This window comes from Molothrus ater, chromosome Z, assembly GCF_012460135.2.
Source record: "Molothrus ater isolate BHLD 08-10-18 breed brown headed cowbird chromosome Z, BPBGC_Mater_1.1, whole genome shotgun sequence".
In the NCBI taxonomy this organism is placed as follows: domain Eukaryota; kingdom Metazoa; phylum Chordata; class Aves; order Passeriformes; family Icteridae; genus Molothrus; species Molothrus ater.
Window position 1 is genome coordinate 9,461,701 of NC_050511.2, and position 19,001 is coordinate 9,480,701.

Here is a 19,001-nt window from a genome sequence, read left to right on the forward strand (position 1 = left end):
GGCTTCATGCCTCCTCAGGACAGGCACTTAGAGCACAAACATCTCCAGGGTGGCACCACCCACCAACGTCCACATTTCATCTCAGCCTCTGTATTCCTGTTTTTTTTTTCCTTTGGATCCCAAAAGTCCTTTAAGTTAGCCCAGGGATGCCCAGAAATGCCACAGCACAGAGAGCCACTCCAGGGTTAACTTCAGTTCTTCTTGAGGCCTTGCTCTGTTTGCAGTAAGGACATGCCCTTAATTTTAATACTCTTGCACCAATCTCTCCACACCAAGAAAAATCTTGGTTTATCAAGCTTACTTATCATCAGCTTGTCTCCCTCAGTATTTTTCTTCCCTTTCTCCCCTTAAGTGGAGAGGAAAACCAAACAAAGTTTGGGCCTCTTACATTCAAAATTTTTCAAGCATTTGAAGAATTTCACATTTTAATAGGTGTTCTGCTATGTTCTGGCTGGAGAGGAGAATGGACTGTGGAGGGATCCACAGGGCACAGAAACAGAGCAGAGGAAAACTGAACTGGGAATCTAGAATTTAATGTTCAATTAAGATTTGCTAAAATCTCCTTTCACAAGCCAAGGGTCCCACCCAGGACTTTCAATCTGTTTGGCCTCTCTTTATAAAAACAAATGAGATGAATTTACCTCCTGGCTCTGTTTTAAAAAAAAACTGAGCAAGTTGCAGCCGATTGCATCAGCCTCTGCCTGAGTTCTTGGGCGCTGGAGGAGCCAAGGGTGTGTTTGTCTCCTTTACACATTTTTAAGGAACCTAAAATTTTGGTGTCTAAGTAAAGCTCTGTCATACGTTAAACACCAGACTCTTTGCACATCTAAGGGGATGTGGCACTGGGTTTTTCCAGCTCACTGGGTGGTCGAAGGTTACAGAGTGTGGTCATAAAAACAGGCAGTATATTGTGCTCTTGAGTTGGAGAATACAAAGCAGCCATGACTGACTATAAATAGGTAATTTAAATGTAGTGAAGCTTATTCCATGTTAATACTGGCAAAGTTATTTTGTGTTTGTTTGCCCATAAAACTTCCAGGCACAAAGCAATGTTTAAGCAGGTTCGCCAAGGGAGTGCCTGTTAAATGTTGCCCTGGTCTGCCCCAACAAGGGTTAATCAGAAGCAAACCTTCCCAGATGGCAGTCATAGCTGTTTTGTCACATTTGGAGGTGTTTCTCATTGATCTGAGAGAGAAGTTAATGTTCCTCCACTGGGGATGCACTTGCCAGCTCCAGAAATGCTTTTTTCTCCAAAAGCTGCTTTTGAGCAGGCTAAGGGGAGCAAATTTTCAGAGAAAGAGAACTCTCACATTCATCTCTTATAAAGCTGACTGCTTCAAACCCCAGAGCAGAACTCAAAGTACCAATCAAGAAACTGAAACAGTTTTAATTCACAGTCCAACAGTCAATGTTTGTCTTGAAGTCAAAAGTCACTTCCTCTTTACAAAACCCTTACCAAGAGAATCTTCAGCAGTCAGTGCATGGGCAGGAACCAGGGAGGGATGATGCTCATGCTGGAAAGCTCCATGAGCTTGCACAAGCAATGATTTTTCATGTAATTCAGGGCTGTGGTTACAATTGCAGCACCCTGCACAGAGTTGTTTCTGTGCAGAGAAATTAATCTCAAGGGCTGCTTTTAATGGCTTGGTCCTTACCCTTTGTTTCAGATCAAACAGAATGTTAGTGAGCCTTGTGCAAGCACAAGTGTTGCACAGGAGTGGGGTAGTGAGAGCATTGACATGCCCAGTGCATAGAAAACAAAATGTGCATAAATCAAATGCAGCTGTAGACAAGAGCTGCTGTGGTATAGAATCAGAGTGGTTTGAGTTGGAAGGGACCTTAAAAAACATCTTGTTCCAGCATCCCAGCCATGGGCAGGGACACCTTGGGAAAGTTCAGCTCCTGTCTTGCCCCACATATATTTCTATTGCTGAATCACACATTGAAATTCCTACAGGGACTGTGATATTCTGCAAATGGATAATTTTTAACCTCTGGGGCAGTGAGGTGGGTCATGCCTCTCAAATACTCTTAAGTCCTTATAATTACAATAGCACAGATTGAAGTATGTTTTAATTTCTGGTTCACAGAGGTTTAAAAACACTGCACCACATTCCTTACCAGCAAGCAATATTGTCTCCATTTCACAAGCTGAGCAATTTATTTGGCTTCGGACAATTAAATAGAAAAGCTACTGCTCATGTGTGAAATAAATGTGTCCCCTGAAACTCAGTCTGCCACCTTTTCTCACTGCAGTTCCCTTTTGTGGCTTTTTGATATTAAAACTTGAGTTGATCAGGCATGAACTTTTCACCAAGTGATTCATATTGCTCCACAGAAGTATCTTTCTTCCTCCCACAGATTACCTCAGCAGTACAAATATTAGCTTTACCATCAACGTTTCTATGTTTGTCCCTCAATTACTGTTTTTTAAAAAGGTTGATTACTGTTTTAATATGATTGTTGCTGTGTGGCCTTTACATAATGGTCCAACTTACTGATATTTCCTCCCTAATGATTATCCTTGCAAAAGATGATTTTTAATTGCTCTTTTGTGCAGCCTGTTGACTCCATATCTTCACTTTTTTATTATTATATTGGTTGTTTTATGTCAAATGTTTGGAAAAGACCGTGCCAAAAGAATTATTTTCTCATCATTTGTTCAGGAAGGATGACAAGTTAACTGCAGTTTATATCCCCTACCATCACCATTTCTACCTTACAAATATTGTAATTATATTAGCAGGATTCCAAGATGGTGGGTCTTCCCAGCTTTTAAGGCATTGTTAAAACCTAACTTTTTTAAAGGTTAAAAACTATCCTCTAAGCTTCCATCTTTGAATTAAATGGACTTGCTGCATTGAAAATGCTTATTAGCAGGTAGAGCCACACAGTGCTTTGTGTCAGTGGACATAATCTTCCTTTTTCATCTACCACAGGGCAGAAATCCTTCCTTTCTCCTTTGTCTTGGAAGGCTGTCTGTTAACACATTTGCTTTTCACACACCTGTTTATGACTTAAATTTTTTCTTTTCTTGATTCTTTATTACTGTTGAATATTCACAGTTCTGTAATTCTTTGCACTTTGTATTAATTTCTGTTAAATTTATTTCTTCCCGTTCTGTCTTCTTTTCCAAATAAATGTATTGCTACAGTCTTGTCCTTTTTGATCAAAAAATGCTTTATGATCTTTGTAATGTTTTCATGTCTGTTAAATAGCGTTCCTGAGCAAGCCCCAATTTTCAGTAAGGTTTCCTAATTTGAAATTCACTTCCCAATTGCTGTTGCCCTGGTTACTTTAGGCTTCGGGAAACAGGCTTCTCTAAAGCCCAGGGATATGCATCACTGGTTGGTGTTGCTTTTTATTTGCTCAAAGGAAATGTAATCAAATTGTGAGGGCAAATGCTGAGGCAACCATTAGCTTTGAGAAAGCAATTAACTCTCCTCTAACCATCAGAATAATATCCAGTGCTAAATTCCAGACTGTATGCTGCTGGATTATACTTAGTAGTGTTTCAGATATTGTGAGGAAGACTGTGAGACATCTGGCAAATGGCCAGGTAAAGTCCTTCAGGCAATTTGTATTCCCAAGTGTGCAGCCAGATGTTTGAGGACCCTCAGCTCAGCTCTCCTCTAATGAGATTTGCTGTAGAGCAGGCTGCTGTAACCACCCTAGTTGAGATGTCTGCTTGGGATTTAAATCCCCAGCTGTTTGAGGACTTCTAATTCCAAGTTGCCAGACTCTGCACTGTGTAGCTTTGTCCTTGAGGTAAAAGTATCATAATTTTGCTGGTTTTGCCTCTTCATCCCTAGGCACATTTTCCCATTATTTAGGCTATCCAACCCTATCCCATTAGGGTCTTCTGATTAACTGGTGCATAATAAATTCCTTGTTTCTAAAACGCAATGCATTTTGTTTGGTTTTGATTTGTTTGGTTTGTTTTTCGATTTTTTTTTTTCCAGATCTTTGCATTTTTAGCACTGATGTGTCTCATCCTAGCCATTGGCAATGGTATCTGGGAGCATGATAAGGGCTACTACTTCCAGGTCTATCTGCCCTGGGCAGAGGGTGTCAACTCTGCCTCCTACTCTGGCTTCCTCATGTTCTGGTCATACGTGATCATTCTAAACACAGTGGTACCTATTTCACTCTACGTCAGGTACGTGCCAGAAGCTCCTGTCACTTTTGATCTTAGGAGAGATTTAGCTTTTGCCTTAACTGGGAGCAGCATTTTCCCTAAAACCTAACACAGCCCCATCATGGATGCTCCTACACAACCACAGTGATGCTTTTCCTGTTTCTGCTGCCTTCAGAAGGTTTTGTCAGGGTTGAAGTGGGGACAGCAGTGAGCCCTGGAAGAGGAGAGGATGATTTTGCAGCTAAAGGGGAGGTGTAGATGTGTAGGATGCTACAGGAGCAGGGCTGGAAGCCTGCCACCATTAGCATCTTGCTAACAGTGAATGAATGGCCTGTTCTTCGAGGTGGCCTCAGGACTGTGTGAGGATTGCCAGGTGAGTAGGTACAACCAGGTTCAAGTGCTTGGTGCTATGTGAGCAGCTGAGAGTGGTCTTTCCTCCCAGACAATGCAGAGCTGTGTTGGTTATTGGTGATTGACAAATAAGAGTGACAGGTAGGCAGTGAGTCTGTGATGCTCTCAGAACTTGGGGCTGGGGTAGAGACTGCAAAGCCCTGTTCAGTTTATCATTGTAGCTACCTTCAGTCAGCTTTGCTACTGAGACTCTCTTTTGTGCTGGTAAACATGAGGAATGAATTCCATTCCTATCCAGTATGTCACCCAGCAAGGTGAAAACTCATGTCATCTGCAAGCTGATGCCACTCTTTTGTTGTACTGAGTGGCACAGTGGCTCTCTTGGTGTGGAGCTCTCTGTGGTTGGAGACATGGCTGTGCTCATCCCGTGCCACTGGGCTCAACTCAGCCCACAGCTCTGCTGGAAACCACCTCCTGAAATGGCACTAACTGAAACCCACTGATCCTGCCTCGCTTCTCAGTCTGAAAACTGCTGAAATGTTCCAAGTACTTCTATAAAGTACTGCTTTATAATGAGTTTGCTGTAAACTTAGCAGATCATTTCAGTGGGACTTGCTGCAGCATCCCTTACCACAGGCCACCTATGGACTGATGAGTTCAACCTGTCATTACCTTCAAAGTTGTCTTCTAACTGCAATTGATAATGGTGGTGCTGAAGATGAAGAGCTTGTCCCTTAAGCTAAGGAATATTCCATCACCTTCTGTTTCTGTTTCATCAGTGTGGAGATTATACGCTTGGGTAACAGTTTCTACATCGACTGGGACCGTAAGATGTATTACCCTCTGAATGACACGCCAGCTCAGGCCCGAACCACCACACTCAACGAAGAGCTGGGGCAGATCAAGTACATCTTCTCAGACAAAACAGGAACTCTCACCCAGAACATCATGTGTTTCAACAAGTGCTCCATCAATGGCAAATCCTATGGTATGTTTGTCTTACTCTCTGGGTTTTCCTCGCTGTGTGCCTCTTCATCCACAGAGAATACATCTGATATCCAGAGCAGATTCCATGTAAGGAGCTGCAGTGATCAAGTGTAAGGCTACCCATCAGGGATATCTGGACAGCCTGATTGCATCATTTGCCATGTATTAATAATTGTTTCCTCTTTTTTCTCACTCTTTTATCTCCCTTTTTCTGCCCCACTACTGCCCCAACACTATTCGCTTCACCTCATTTGTCCCAGATTTACATCATCTGTACTCAAATTTGTTTTGGTTTTGGTTTTTTTTGGTTTTTTTTTTTTTTTTGTTTTTTTTTTTGTTTGTTTGGTTTTTTTTTCTGATATCTCTAGTTAGGTAATCACAGCTTTTTATGGTATTATTGGCATGGCTAGCCAGGTATTGCTAACCTTGCAAAATATAACATGTGTATATATATATATATATATATATATATATATATATACACGTTATATATGTATATATGTGTGTGTGTACATATGTGTATATATATACATATACATATATATGTGTGTGTATATGTATATATATATATATATATATATATAAAATATATAATTCACATAACTCACTCCCTCCTTATCACTTATGAAATCAGCCGTCCCTCATGAGGCTCATCCGCAGATTTTGTCAGTTTCTCACCCTGTGTCTCTCAGCAATTTCTCATGTCATGAGCAGTGATTTTCCTCATCCTTTTCAGGTAGTTGGAGTAGTCAATGACCTAGTCTTTGTCTTTACACCTGACATTCTTCAGCTACCAGAAGAAAGAAAAGTTTGTAGCGAGTTGGAAAAAATGGGAAACATGAGTTGTTAGCTCTGTTAGATCCTAGAAGTTATTGATTTAAAAGGCTTGTTCATGCTATGGCCCCAGGCAGTTTTCTTCATACTGCTCAAGAGGTGCTAGCAGTTCGTTAACTGCCTAATTGATTAACATCACTAGATGCTCCAGAGAAATTAGCCACTGCTTATTTGTATATGGATGCTTGCTTTGCCTGTGTCAGACCTGCTGATGCACTAATGTACCAGAAAGTTTGCATCTTTTCTCGGTGCTATCAGCTGACCTAATAAGAGAAGATATTTCTTCCTATGAATCTGTGCATATGTGGAGACCACCTTATCTCAAACAGTGTTACTATGATATCTAACATTAAAACTGCTAATGAGGAGTTTGAAATCTCTTCTATCCAGTGCCCTTAGGTGACTTTTCTGAAGTGCATGTCACCACCAACATACATTCAGGGTAAGGGTTCAAGAAATGAATGGGAAATACATGCAAAGAAGGCAAACAATCTATTGCCTGTAGTTTTCTAAATGTTTAGCTTCCTCCTAGCACAGTACTTCTCTGCTGCTCAGGGGCATTCTGGAAAGCAATGCCAGAAAGGATGATTTAGTTCTGCTCTCCTCTGGAGGCTTAAGGGAAGGAGGTGCACAAAAGCCTCTTGGCTATGGTTCCCAGGGAATCAGCTGATGCATGGATTCTCAGGAGAGGTGTTTATTGTGTGTCTTTTACACTCCTGGGGCCTTTATGAAGGCACACCAGCACTACAATTGACTTTGGTCACAGTTGAGGTTGCTGGTACAAACATGAGTCAATCATCCCTGTAATTCATTGAATTTTGATCTTGTTTCAATGAAGTGTTGGGACTGGCTGGCCTTGGGGCAGTCCAGACCTTCTCAGTGAAACTTTTCTCCAGGCAGAAGTTCTAATAATGTTTCTTGGAGATGACTTGTCTTCAATTCCTATGACCAGATCATCCATTCAGGGAGAATCAACAGAGCAGCCTTGCTACCTAGATGTGGGAAAAATGAGCTTTGAAAACTCCTTTTGTATGGGTGTCCAGGGACTGCTGCAAATAGTAGGATCCAGGAGCTGGATTTTGAAGGAGAAGACACAAGAGAAATCATTCCCTGGAAGCACTTTAATTTCCTGTCTAGCACTAGAAACCCTATTCTCTCTGTGTTCAGCTCAAGACAAGTCTTCTTTACTCAAAAGCCAGTCACTTTTATGGCAACTGCCTAGTGTTTCAAGCATCTATCAGTCTCCAGATTTTATCATGTTGACATAGAAACTAATTGTTACGTGTCATCAGTCATCAGTGCCCATGTCAATGTACTGAAACTTTTAAAATAGGTTCTAACTTAGAAACACTTTACTCAATTTTGTGCCTCAGAGACTGCACTTACCCACAGTTTGTGGCTATAATTTAATCTTTCTTGTTTGCAGGTGATGTGTATGATATGTCTGGGCAAAGGATAGAAATAAATGAGGTAAGTGCTCAAGTGCTATTAGGATCTGTGCTTTCAGTGGACCTGGATAAGTATCAGTGGACAGAGCCCTGCACAGATTATGCTTTTGACCCTTCAAGAGTTGATGCTCTTGATGCTCAAACAGAGATGTGTGTTCCTCTGGATGTCAGAGAATTCCCAGAGTTAAGTTCCTTTGCAGTGATCCTGGGTTTAACCTGCAGATTGGGAACAGCCTGCTGTCCCCTCTGCTTCACCTGACATCCTGGCGCATGCACAACTTCTCTTGAACACTTGACTGTTGGTGTTTGTTGGAGATTTGCACATTGTGAATTTTATTAACCTTATCAGTTAATTAAAGCTTTAGTGAGGAATTAGTGAGTGCAGTTCACACCAATGGCAAGGTCACTGTCAAATTCCTCTGATGTCCGGACTTCAGAAAGTGTGAAAATGTGTCATTTTTGCATTTATCTTTAGCCTCTGCCTGCAGGCACAAATGCACACATCTTCATTTCTGAAATGTCTGAAAGCTGCATGCAGTAATCCAAATAACAAACAGCAAGATGATGATGAAAATCCCACTCCTTATTCCAATGATTCATTTCCAATCCATTTAGAACTTAAATTGCCCACTGAAACAGGCTGTTTGTGCTGAGCACTGCGCCTCCAGCCTGCCCTCTCTCCATCAGCCTTGCTTGGTGACACACACTGGACTCCTGCCAGCTGTCCACCCCACCCTGCTGCTGGTGACACTCCCTGGAGCAGAGTCCTGCTGCCCACAAACCCACGATGTTGCTGTGCCTGGACCTTGCTGCACAGACGAGTGTGGGAGGGGTCAGTCTGTGCTCTTGGACTGAGTGCTAAATGTCAGCGTGCAGAGGTCAAAAGGATGATTCCCATCCTGGAAACTCTGAGCTCATCAGGGATAGGGTGGGAATCAGAATTGTCCGAGGCAGGCTTGGCAGTCCATTACTCCATGACACATCATGTGGTAAGCTTCTGGACATTTCTCCAGTGTGTTCCACTCTGCTTGGGGCTCCTTGTTTTTTGGCAAAATGGGTAGTGCCTGTGGGGTTTAACCTTTACTTCACCTGTCTGTCCTATTTTTTCCATATCAGAATTTTTTTCTGGCTTTGGGAGAACATGGTGAATAAGACAGACTTCTGAACTGTTTTAAACTGGGCTCCTGCATTCCACTATCACAGGCAGCTTTTGACATCATGAGCACGATGCTTTTAAGCAGGCATGTGTTGAAGGCAGGCACTTCTTTGCTGTAGGTATCCACTGGCAGGGCTCCTGTTGGAGCATTAGCTGCCGCTCAGAGAGGCAGTTTAGCTAATTGGTTCTTGGCCTAAGTGCTGCTCTGAAAGGCACATCTAGTGCCTGTCCTGTCCTATGATTAAATACCTTTCCTGACTTCCCACTTCCTTAAATCCACAAATCTCTGCCACAAGCAGCCAGGCCTGCAGGATGGAGTCCTTTGTAAACGTGACGAGGAGACAGGGGCAGTGCTGGGCAGGAATTGGTGTACAGCCCTGTGAGAGCTCAACAAATAATACCAAGCCATGTTTTTTTCAGAATACAGAGAAGGTTGACTTCTCCTACAATCCATTAGCCGACCCAAAGTTTGCCTTCTATGACCACAGCCTGGTTGAAGCTGTGAAGCTGAATGATGTCCCGACTCACAGGTTCTTCCGGCTGCTCTCCCTTTGCCACACGGTGATGCCAGAGGAGAAGAAGGAAGGTGAGGACTGCTGCGGGCACAGGAATGAGTGGTTATCTTCACTCACACCACAGCATGTCTTCTCTCCACAGAAGCTGTTATTGGTCCTTTTGGCTCCCTGGTGATTTTCTGTAGTGTATGGCTACACATAAATCAGTGTGTTTGGAGATGCCACACGGGAAGAGAAAGGACCAGGGCCTCCACTCCCTGTGTGTTCCTGTGGTGGAGCTGACACTACTGCAAACACCACATCTCTGGAGTGCGGAAATTGCAGGTGCCACAGCTTCCCTGAGGTGGCAGAGGCTTGCCCTGCTCTCTCTCTACTCTGCTCCTAGCCCCAAAAAGCAAAGAACATTGAGTACCTATCCACTGGAGATTCATTAGCTCCTCTCACCCAGTATTCCCACAGCTACTAGGTCAGGATGACAGGATGAAAGCCATGCTTTAAAGTCTAGAATTAATTGACAGGTATGAAGTGAAAATACTGCTCAGAAAAATACATGCAGATCTGACTAAAAGGGGCTAAACCCAAGGAACTTGTCTTGTCAGTGAGATGTTAGATGCCAAAGAAGTGATTAAAATCCCCAAAAGAATCCAGGGGGCCTCTTGCACTGTCCTGGAGGATGGGTTGGTGGGACATGATGGAGATGTGTAGACATAAGGTGCTTTTTAGTGCTGCACCTCTATGGATAGAGTGAAAAGGAAAGGGATAGCTGCTGTATTATATCTTAGATGCTGTATTTTTTTTTTTTTAGCTCAGAAATATGTCAAAAGCCACATTACATTTTTTTTCTTGCATGTCAGGTAACTTGGTATATCAAGCACAATCTCCTGATGAGGGAGCCCTAGTCACTGCTGCCAGAAACTTTGGATTTGTGTTCCGGGCTCGCACACCAGAGACCATCACTGTTGTGGAAATGGGAGAAACAAAAGTCTACAAACTTCTGGCTATTCTTGATTTCAACAATGTTCGCAAGCGAATGTCTGTGATTGGTATGTTCCCTTTGCTCCTTCTTTTCCTTCCTGACTTTTTAGGTTCTGGAGCTGTCCCTCATTTTGCTATGATGCAGAATTTTTCTAGGAGACCTCCTTTGAAATGTGCTCTGCATAACATTTATTTCTGCAGGCTTGAGATAGGCTGCCTTGACTTCATAATTACACAGCAACAGTGCCAGAAAAATACTTAAAGGAGGCAAGTGGGATAAATCTCAACATCTGGACCAGAGTGATGCAAGCCAGCCTCCTAAAGACACTTAGCTTTTCATATATTTTGCTCCCCTCATTACAATGCAAGAAAGGCCTTTCTTCTAATCAGCTTTTAAATTTTCAGTGAAATTTCCTCATTTCCTCACTATTTCCTCAGTGAAATTTGAGGAAGTAGGACAGGAGAAAGCAAGAACAAACTGAGAAAACAGGTTTTTTCCAATTAAAAAAAATTCCAATTTCTCCCAAACAAAAAAATGGAGAAATTATTCAAGAAAGTTTTTGCAGCCTTTATTAACACTCCAACTTTCTCTAATAGTTCAGGAATTTTGTAATTGTAGTTACAGTTTACTGGTAGGAAAATAGGACCACTTCCCTAAAAACAAGTTGTTCTTCACTTTTTAGTGAAGTTATTCCTGTAGGGACTGCATAGTGTCTGCTCAGACCTGCAATGTCTTTTCTAAGCAGAGCTTGTCTTGATTCCTGGGAGTTTGCCAAAACTTGGGGAAATTCAGACACCTGTAGGAACTGTTCTTGGTTTTGTTGGAAGGGCTTTGTACTGCAAAAGGCTCAGTCTGGGATTTGTAGCACTTCTTCTTCTCTTCCTCACAGTGCGGAGTCCAGAAGGTGACCTGACTTTGTACTGCAAGGGGGCTGACACCATTCTCTATGAGCTGCTTCATCCATCCTGCAACTCTCTCAAAGAGGAGACCACAGAACACCTGAATGTAAGAGCTTCCTTCTCAACAACATCTCTGCATTTGATGTTTTCCTTTTCCCCAGCATACTTTGTCTTCAGGAAGAAAAACCCCCAGATTTTAGAAACAGCACTTAAGCACCAATTTTAAGTTATGGAATAGAGAAACAAATTAGTTTCTGTGGCTTTAGGTATCAAATTAGTTGCCTAGGCATGAGAACCTGGTGCCATGTGAGCTGCTCCAGGACAGTCAGCAGATAGAGGGAGGTGATTCTGTCCTTCTGCTCTGCTCTTGTGAGACCTCTCCTGGAACACTGTCCAGCTCTGGGATCCTCAGCACAGGAAGGACATGGACCTGTTGGAGTGAGTCTATGGCTATGAAGATGATCAAAGGGCTGGAGCACCTCTCCTATAGCTGGGAGATTTGGGTTTGTTCAGCCTGGAGAAGAGAAGGCTCTAGGGAGACTTGCAGTACCTGAAGGGGCTACAAGAGTGCTGTAGAGGGACTTTTTAGAAGGGCATGTAGTGATAAAACAAGGGTTAATGGCTTTAAGCTGAAAGATTTAGATTAATTATTAGGAAGAATTTCTTTACTGTGAGGGTGATGAGACACTGGAACAGGTTGTCCAGAGACGCTGTGGATGCTCCATCCCTGGAAAAAGCATTCAAGGTCGAGTTGGATGGAGCTCTGAGCAATCTGGTCTCATGGAAGGTGTTACTGCCTATGGCAGTGGGGTTGGAATGAGATTATCTTTAAGGTCCCTGCCAACCCAAGATACTCTATCATTCTATGATTCTGTAATATGGACAAAGATGGCAAATCCAGTGCATGACATTTAGAAGACCTGTGACCTGTTTCTGATTCACCTTTACTTCAAGCCTGGGGAGAAACCTCCCGTTTCACAAATGCTTCTTTGCTGTTCCACCAAACACTGAGCTCCATGCTGTCCATCAAAATCACAGTTATAAGGGCTTGCTGAGGTGCCATGACTAGCTGTGGTCATGCTGTACATTTCATCCAGAATTCATTCCCTAAAAATGTTGAACCCACGTCCACAATTTGAGGCTGTGTTCAGTGTTTATTTAGGTCTCACTATTTTGAACCTCTTGTTGAGAAATACAAACCTGAGAAACAAATGCCTTGTTAGTGTAAAGATTTAGAGCCAGGAAGTATAAAAGCCCTTTTGAGATTGTTGGTTTCCATAAGGACAATAGATGGTAATGATAAAGTGGTCTTGAATTGCTATTTAAAAATACCCCAACATTTGTGGCCTAAGGTGTCATTTTTTCACCTTTCCTCTGCAAACTTTACAAAGATGCTTTTACCAGTCCGATTTCTGAAGATCCTTTGTAAGCCCAGGTGGCCAGACTGTTCTTCTTGGACCTTGGATCCTCTGTCTGACCACTGTCTTGCAGGAGTTTGCTGGGGAAGGCCTGAGGACACTCGTGGTGGCCTATAAGAGCTTGGAGGAAGACTACTTCCAGGACTGGATCAGGCGTCACCATGAAGCAAGCACTGCCTTGGAGGGACGGGAAGACAAACTGTCAGAGTTGTATGAAGAGATTGAAAAAGACCTAATGGTTGGTAATTCAGGGAATCTGGGCCAGGCTCTGGGGGAGGCAGTGAGGGTGGTGGTTTGTCAATAAACAGCTCAGAATGACTTTGGTAAACACTGCTCTGCAAACAGCTCTGCAATAGTGGGCTGTGTGACAGGAGCAGGTCAGAACACAGCAGCCCTGGGTGTTCACTGGCACCTCCATCAGGAGCCCACAACTGTGGTGTCAGCCACCAGTTCAGGGGAATGGTTTTATTTTAACTCACGTGGGTGTCAGAGTAGCTTTCTCGTGATGAAGTGACATACCAGAGCCTGCAGGAGATGACGTGGACACAAATATTTCATAGCTATCCTTTGTATGTCCAAATGGCTGATCTATTTATTTTCCAGCCTTTGAAATGGCAGGCAGTGAATAATTTCCAGTGCCCATGAGAGTGTCTCCTTTGTTCTTCCAGCCCTGGGCAGGATGCATAGATGATATCCATGAGCATGTTTATGTCAACTTGAAATTGAGCTAAACTGTGATCTTTGGGTCATTCTTCTCTCCCCAAGTGTTGTTACAGTTTTTAAATGCCCTGGAGGATTTGCCTGTGTTTTAGAGCCATGAATAATGAATGAAAAGCATGTGTGTGATCTGAAGAGAAGCAATCCAGCTTTTGCACTCATGGCAGTGCTTTCTTGAAACCCCAGAAATCCTGGCAGACACCTTTGCTCCTTCCATTAGCTGTATGCCCAGAATGCCAGCAGTGCTCAGGGAAGAAGCAAGTGTGAGCTAGGGAAAGGCTGTCCTTTGGAAGTTGCATGGTCTCTCTAGCTGGATCAGGAACTACTGTCCAGCAGGGATTGTACAGTTTTGAGCACCCTGTAGAGCAGTTCCCTCAGAGCTGTTACCTACATTGATAATACTCATAGCTGATGTATGGTGGACATCTCAGGGTGCCAAAAGGGATCCCAGGCTTAAAGCCAACCTCTGAACTGAGTCTCCAAGCAGCAGGAGGTTCGTAGTAGCAGTGAAACCCGAGGTAGCAGTGAAAGCTCCATGTGTCTTTGATGACAGGTAAAAGCCACCAAATACCTTCAAACAGCAGAAAAAGCAGTAACTTAAAAATAATGAAGATTTGTGTCTTGAGCAGTCTGTGGTGTAGCTCTGTGACAGTGTGGACCAGGGGTGGACACAGGTCTGTTAAGGGCTGGAGAAGATGTTTAGCAACCATGTGACATCTGCAGTACAGCACAGCTGGGATCAAGTTCCACACCAGAGGAGGTTTGGGGACACTCTTGGATCCAGAGTGTCTTTGTCCCTCTATTAAAGATCTATCTGCTGTGAAGGGAACACATGGAGCAACACAGGCCTGTAGCTCTGCAAACATTCTTGCAAATAATTTCATGGATCTGCATAATCCATCAGAGCCTGGGGAGATTATAGCCTAAAACATCTGCAGGATCAGGGCTGTACTCTGTACAGTAAATTTGCGGAGGAAGAATGACAATCAGTACAACCTTATTCCTGGGGATTTCATTTGTGTCTGCTTAAATAAGTAGGTTTAATGCTTTCTCCTTTGGTAGCAGTGGGAGGACTTAACCAGGCACTAACGCCCTGCCATTTCTGTTAAGCTGCTAGGTGCCACAGCCATAGAGGACAAGCTACAAGATGGGGTCCCACAGACAATTGAGACTCTTGCCAAAGCCAACATCAAGATATGGGTTCTCACTGGAGATAAGCAAGGTAAAGGCACTACAGCTTTGGTTGCTTCTCTTCTTCTCCACTGGTGGGGTGGTTCTGCTAGGACCTGTGTTCTCATTCTTTGAAAACTGCACAGAAGACAAACTTACACGGCTTTGCTTCATTGCCAGCCAGGCAAAATTTCAGTTAACTGGAATTAGACCAGATGACTAGCTCGTGCCTGTCCTTAATTTCTGTCATGAGAGTGGAAGCAGGGTGAAGGCAGCATCCTTTGCCTTCGGAGAGGTGACAGTAAGCATCCCATAGTCCCTGACATAAGCTGTGAAAAGGTGTCACCTTCATCCAGTTGATCATTCAGGTGATGAAGAAGCTGGAAAAAAACCTTGTCCTGCTTTCCAGAAACTTTAATGTTAAAGTGGATTTTGGGTTGCATTTCAGCTTGTTTCTGGCTCTTATCATCCCAAATAGAAATGGAGAAAACATGGGCTTTTGGAGATGGAAAGAACAGCAAATAGACTCCAGAATTCTTTTGGAGACATAGCATTTTCACTGAAACAGTGGTGTTTCAGGGAGGTCAAAAGTATTTGCAAATAATTTCATCCAAGACATGAGCAGAGAATTTTTGAGAAAAATGAAACTTAATTTTGTCATGTTCCAAATGCAATAGTTTTGCTATAAAATACCAAAATATCTTTTCCAGAATTTTATGGGCAAAATGTCATGTTCTTTTCCAGAGCTGTGGTTTGGGGCTTTTCTGGAAGCAGGGAGAGGGCAAGTTAAAAATCTAGAAAAAAAAATTTTGAATCAGCACAAAATGTTTTTTTGTTACACCAAATATGTTGATCAAAGGGTATTTTAAGCTTTTTCATTTTGGTAGAGTTATTTTTTCCTGCGGTCTTATGAAGTCAAATTTGCTGCTACATCCATCAAAGTGACTCTCCTGGCTCTTTTACTGTTGACTCTGAAAGGCTCCAGTCTCTTTTGAGTCAGAAAGAGAGCTTTTGTCATGTGAACAAAAAGGCCACAGAAGTGGGTGAATCTGGGGCTGCTGAGATGGATTATCTTCCTGGTTTATCTTTCCCAGAGACAGCAATGAATATTGGTTACTCCTGCAACTTGCTGAATGATGACATGGAAGAAGTTTTCATTATTGAAGGCAGCACATCTGATGACGTACTGAATGAGCTGAGGTAAATGGCTGAAAAACAGTTTCAGTGCTGTGCACTAGCACTATTTGTGTTTTGTATCATTCCACCTTCTTTTTCCCTGTCAGCTTTCCTCGTTGCAGTTCATTCAGCTCTCCTTTAGATAAGGGAGAGCTGCCTTCCTGGAAGATCCAGAAGCTAAACACAATGTAGAAATCTCCTCTGAGTGTAAATGTTGAAGCTTCTTGATCCAAGAGCTCAAATTAAATAAAGGTTTATACCTTTAAAAGCACAGTCAGATAGGGAGTATCAGCTAAAATTGACCAACAAGTGATCCTGAGCTACAAAGGCTTTGGCTCCAGATTTGAGCTATGCTGTTGCTGTACTGCTCTTGCCATTTATTCACATTTCTGCCCTTTGTGTGGGTATGCCTTTTGTCTGGATACTTTTTTGGCAGTATCTGAGAACTTACCTTCCTTCCTCACCTCCTCTGTAGACACAGGTTCTTAGGTAAAGGTGGAAAATGGGAAAGGTTCACAGTCTTTTTCTCTTGGAGTAGATGGCTGCCGGACAACGTGCACAGAAAATTGAATGTGTTTTGGGATACCATCCTTCATGGCACTCAGATGGTTTTTTTTTGACTTAAAATCAGCGGAAGTTTAGCAACTCTTTGTTAGAGTTTCAGAGATGGGGATGATCTGTGCAGACAGCAGCAGCTAAACAATGCATATTGTTGTAGGGATACAGTAAAAATTGGCCTGAACTATCAAAGGGAAGCATTGATTTTTGTTTTCATAAAGTTGCTCTTACCAAACATAGATATATATTTGCAAGGTTTTTGGATTTTCATTATTATCCTGGTTTCTTTTTTTTTTTAAGGAATGCAAGAAAAAAGATGAAGCCAGACTCCTTTCTGGACAGTGATGAAATCAACATTCAGTTTGAAAAATCTTCGAAAAAGCAAATAATTATACCTGATGAGCAAGCAAATGGGGTGTATGGTCTGGTTATCACTGGCCACAGCCTGGTAAGGAAGGTTCAGAACTTTGCTAGGGATGAGTTCCCTGAAAAACTTACTGCAAGACATACTGAAAGTCTGAAAAATGCTTTAAAAATTGAACTCTAGAGGGCAAAGGGTTTCCCCCTCCTTTTTGAAGACTAGGTTCAGTGGTTATCTGAGGCATCAAAGGTGACAGACAATGTTTCAGAAGATGTTTCAGGAACAGAGAACAGTTTGCCTTGATCTTTGGTGAACAAGAGGGATAGAGTAACTGGATCATATTTAATTTCTGGAAACATACTAGAAAAATAACAAGCTTTGTGTTTGCAGCAAGAAGATAACATGAGACGTGGGTTTCAATGCCAAAGACATATTCTACTAAATATAGCTGAAAACAGATATGCTTAATTTATAGGATATAGATATTATGACTTTACTAATATATTGATACTCTCTCCCACAATGTTCCTCCAAGAAAACTGAAGCAATACACTCTAGATTAAATTGTGACAGATTAAAGACTGCTTGGGAAGTGAAGGCCTCACTGTTGATCTAAAACAACAGTTAGCTGTCCTCTGCAGAGGGTTATCCCACATCTATTTGGTGCTCAGTGTTTGCATTAACTGCTTAGAAAGAGAGCAGGTAACACCAGTCTGGGAGAGAGTACAAAGACATCTGAGTCAGGCATAATCTGGAAAGCATAGGGGGAAACTAAGTCAGTTGGGATTTCTGAGCCTGGAGAACACTGATCAGTCTTGGTAATAATACTCTTCAAAATTGTAACGGGTAAACAAAGTAATGGAATTAAACAGAGATAAGAGAGTTCTGGGCGAAAGAAATGTCTTCCTGGTGAGAACAGGGAAACTCTGAAATAAATTATCTAGATTAGGAAATCTTTTAAAACCAGTTAGAGGAAAGAAAAAATTACTTAGATCAATTCAAACCTGTCTGTGAGGAACATGTAATTTATGTCGGGTTTATTTTGTATTTTACTTTCCCAGATCTCAGTGAAAGCAAATAGACATAGCAAACAGACATATTTAGAAAGTTCTGGGAGGTTCCACCTCCCACAAACACGGTGCTTCTCTTCCCTATGATTGCTACCTTTCTTAATGACAGCTCAGAAATTTTCACTTCCAGCTCTACATGAGCCCAGAAAAAAAAAAAAAAAAGAAAATCTCATCTTTCTCTACTTTTGGCTCATGTGCCATGTGTATAGACCCCAAACACTGTCAGACAGTGCCTAGGTTGTTAAGTACTCTTTCTCCCTCTTTTACGCTTCCCCTTGAACTCCAGGGCCATAACCCCTGGATTCCTACTGCAAAGCAGACAAGGGGTCTGTCAGGTTTGGTCCATGTACATTGCATGGACATCAGCTGGAAACCCCTTGCCTGCTCCTACTCCATCCATTCAGCCTGCAGAGCAGCCCCTGAGTGCTGTGCTAGCAGAAGACCTCTGGCAGTGATGTCAAAGCTTTCTTTATATTCCTGGAAAAACACACACTAGCCTACACCCTGGCAAGGGGATATGTCCCACACAATCTGGGCTGTGTGGGAGCAGCCAGTCCACACAGTAGACACAATGAGTTTCACCAAGATTATGGCTTTCTCCTCGGTGGGGACCACAAGGACAGTGCAGACAAATCTAGATGTCATTTATTTATTTCTACAAGCTTGAACAATGGTGTGATACTGTCCCACACACAACACCTGCTCAGTGCTCTAACCCTGCCTGTAGAGGGGTGGTAGGGCAGTGCTGGGCTATGCACACATCTGGGGTTGCCTGAAGAAAGCAGTGAACAGAAAATTGTCAGCATCCTTAATGGCATCATCATGCCACTTTATTTGTATGCAGCTGCACCATTAATATACAAAGTGATATATTATACATATACAAAGTGGTAACATTTGGCTGGTGCTGTGCAGTGAGGATATTGAGGCAAAAGCCGTCTCTTACTGCACTGACCAGCATTACTCAAGCTGAACCATGAAAAGGTCTCCTGTGGATCAAGCCTGCTGCCATGACAGAGGAAAAAGGGGACACTGGTGACTCACAGCTCTCTGTTTCAAAAAGAAAGAATATGTGTCCTGAGGACTGTCTGCCTTACACAGACAAGGCAGTGGGCCCTGCTATAATGGCTCTGAGCAGGAGTGAGCCTTGAAGATTCCTTCCGTACATGTCTGCTAAAAAGAGACAACAAAGAACAGAGCCATAAAGCAGGATCTGAAAGAAATTTG

The 19,001-nt window shown here is 42.6% G+C and overlaps 1 protein-coding gene across 1 annotated transcript in view; it reads left to right on the forward strand.

The window, feature by feature from the left end:
* Positions 1 to 19,001, forward strand: part of LOC118699618 (phospholipid-transporting ATPase ID-like) — a 54,087-nt gene that overhangs the window by 24,249 nt on the left and 10,837 nt on the right. Inside the window, exons 11-20 of the mRNA XM_054517866.1 lie at positions 3,963 to 4,159; positions 5,269 to 5,477; positions 7,737 to 7,780; positions 9,335 to 9,500; positions 10,284 to 10,472; positions 11,295 to 11,410; positions 12,796 to 12,960; positions 14,550 to 14,661; positions 15,704 to 15,809; positions 16,644 to 16,791. Of these exons, the coding sequence (XP_054373841.1) occupies positions 3,963 to 4,159; positions 5,269 to 5,477; positions 7,737 to 7,780; positions 9,335 to 9,500; positions 10,284 to 10,472; positions 11,295 to 11,410; positions 12,796 to 12,960; positions 14,550 to 14,661; positions 15,704 to 15,809; positions 16,644 to 16,791 (1,452 nt within the window). The remainder of the gene's footprint in view (positions 1 to 3,962; positions 4,160 to 5,268; positions 5,478 to 7,736; positions 7,781 to 9,334; positions 9,501 to 10,283; positions 10,473 to 11,294; positions 11,411 to 12,795; positions 12,961 to 14,549; positions 14,662 to 15,703; positions 15,810 to 16,643; positions 16,792 to 19,001) is intronic.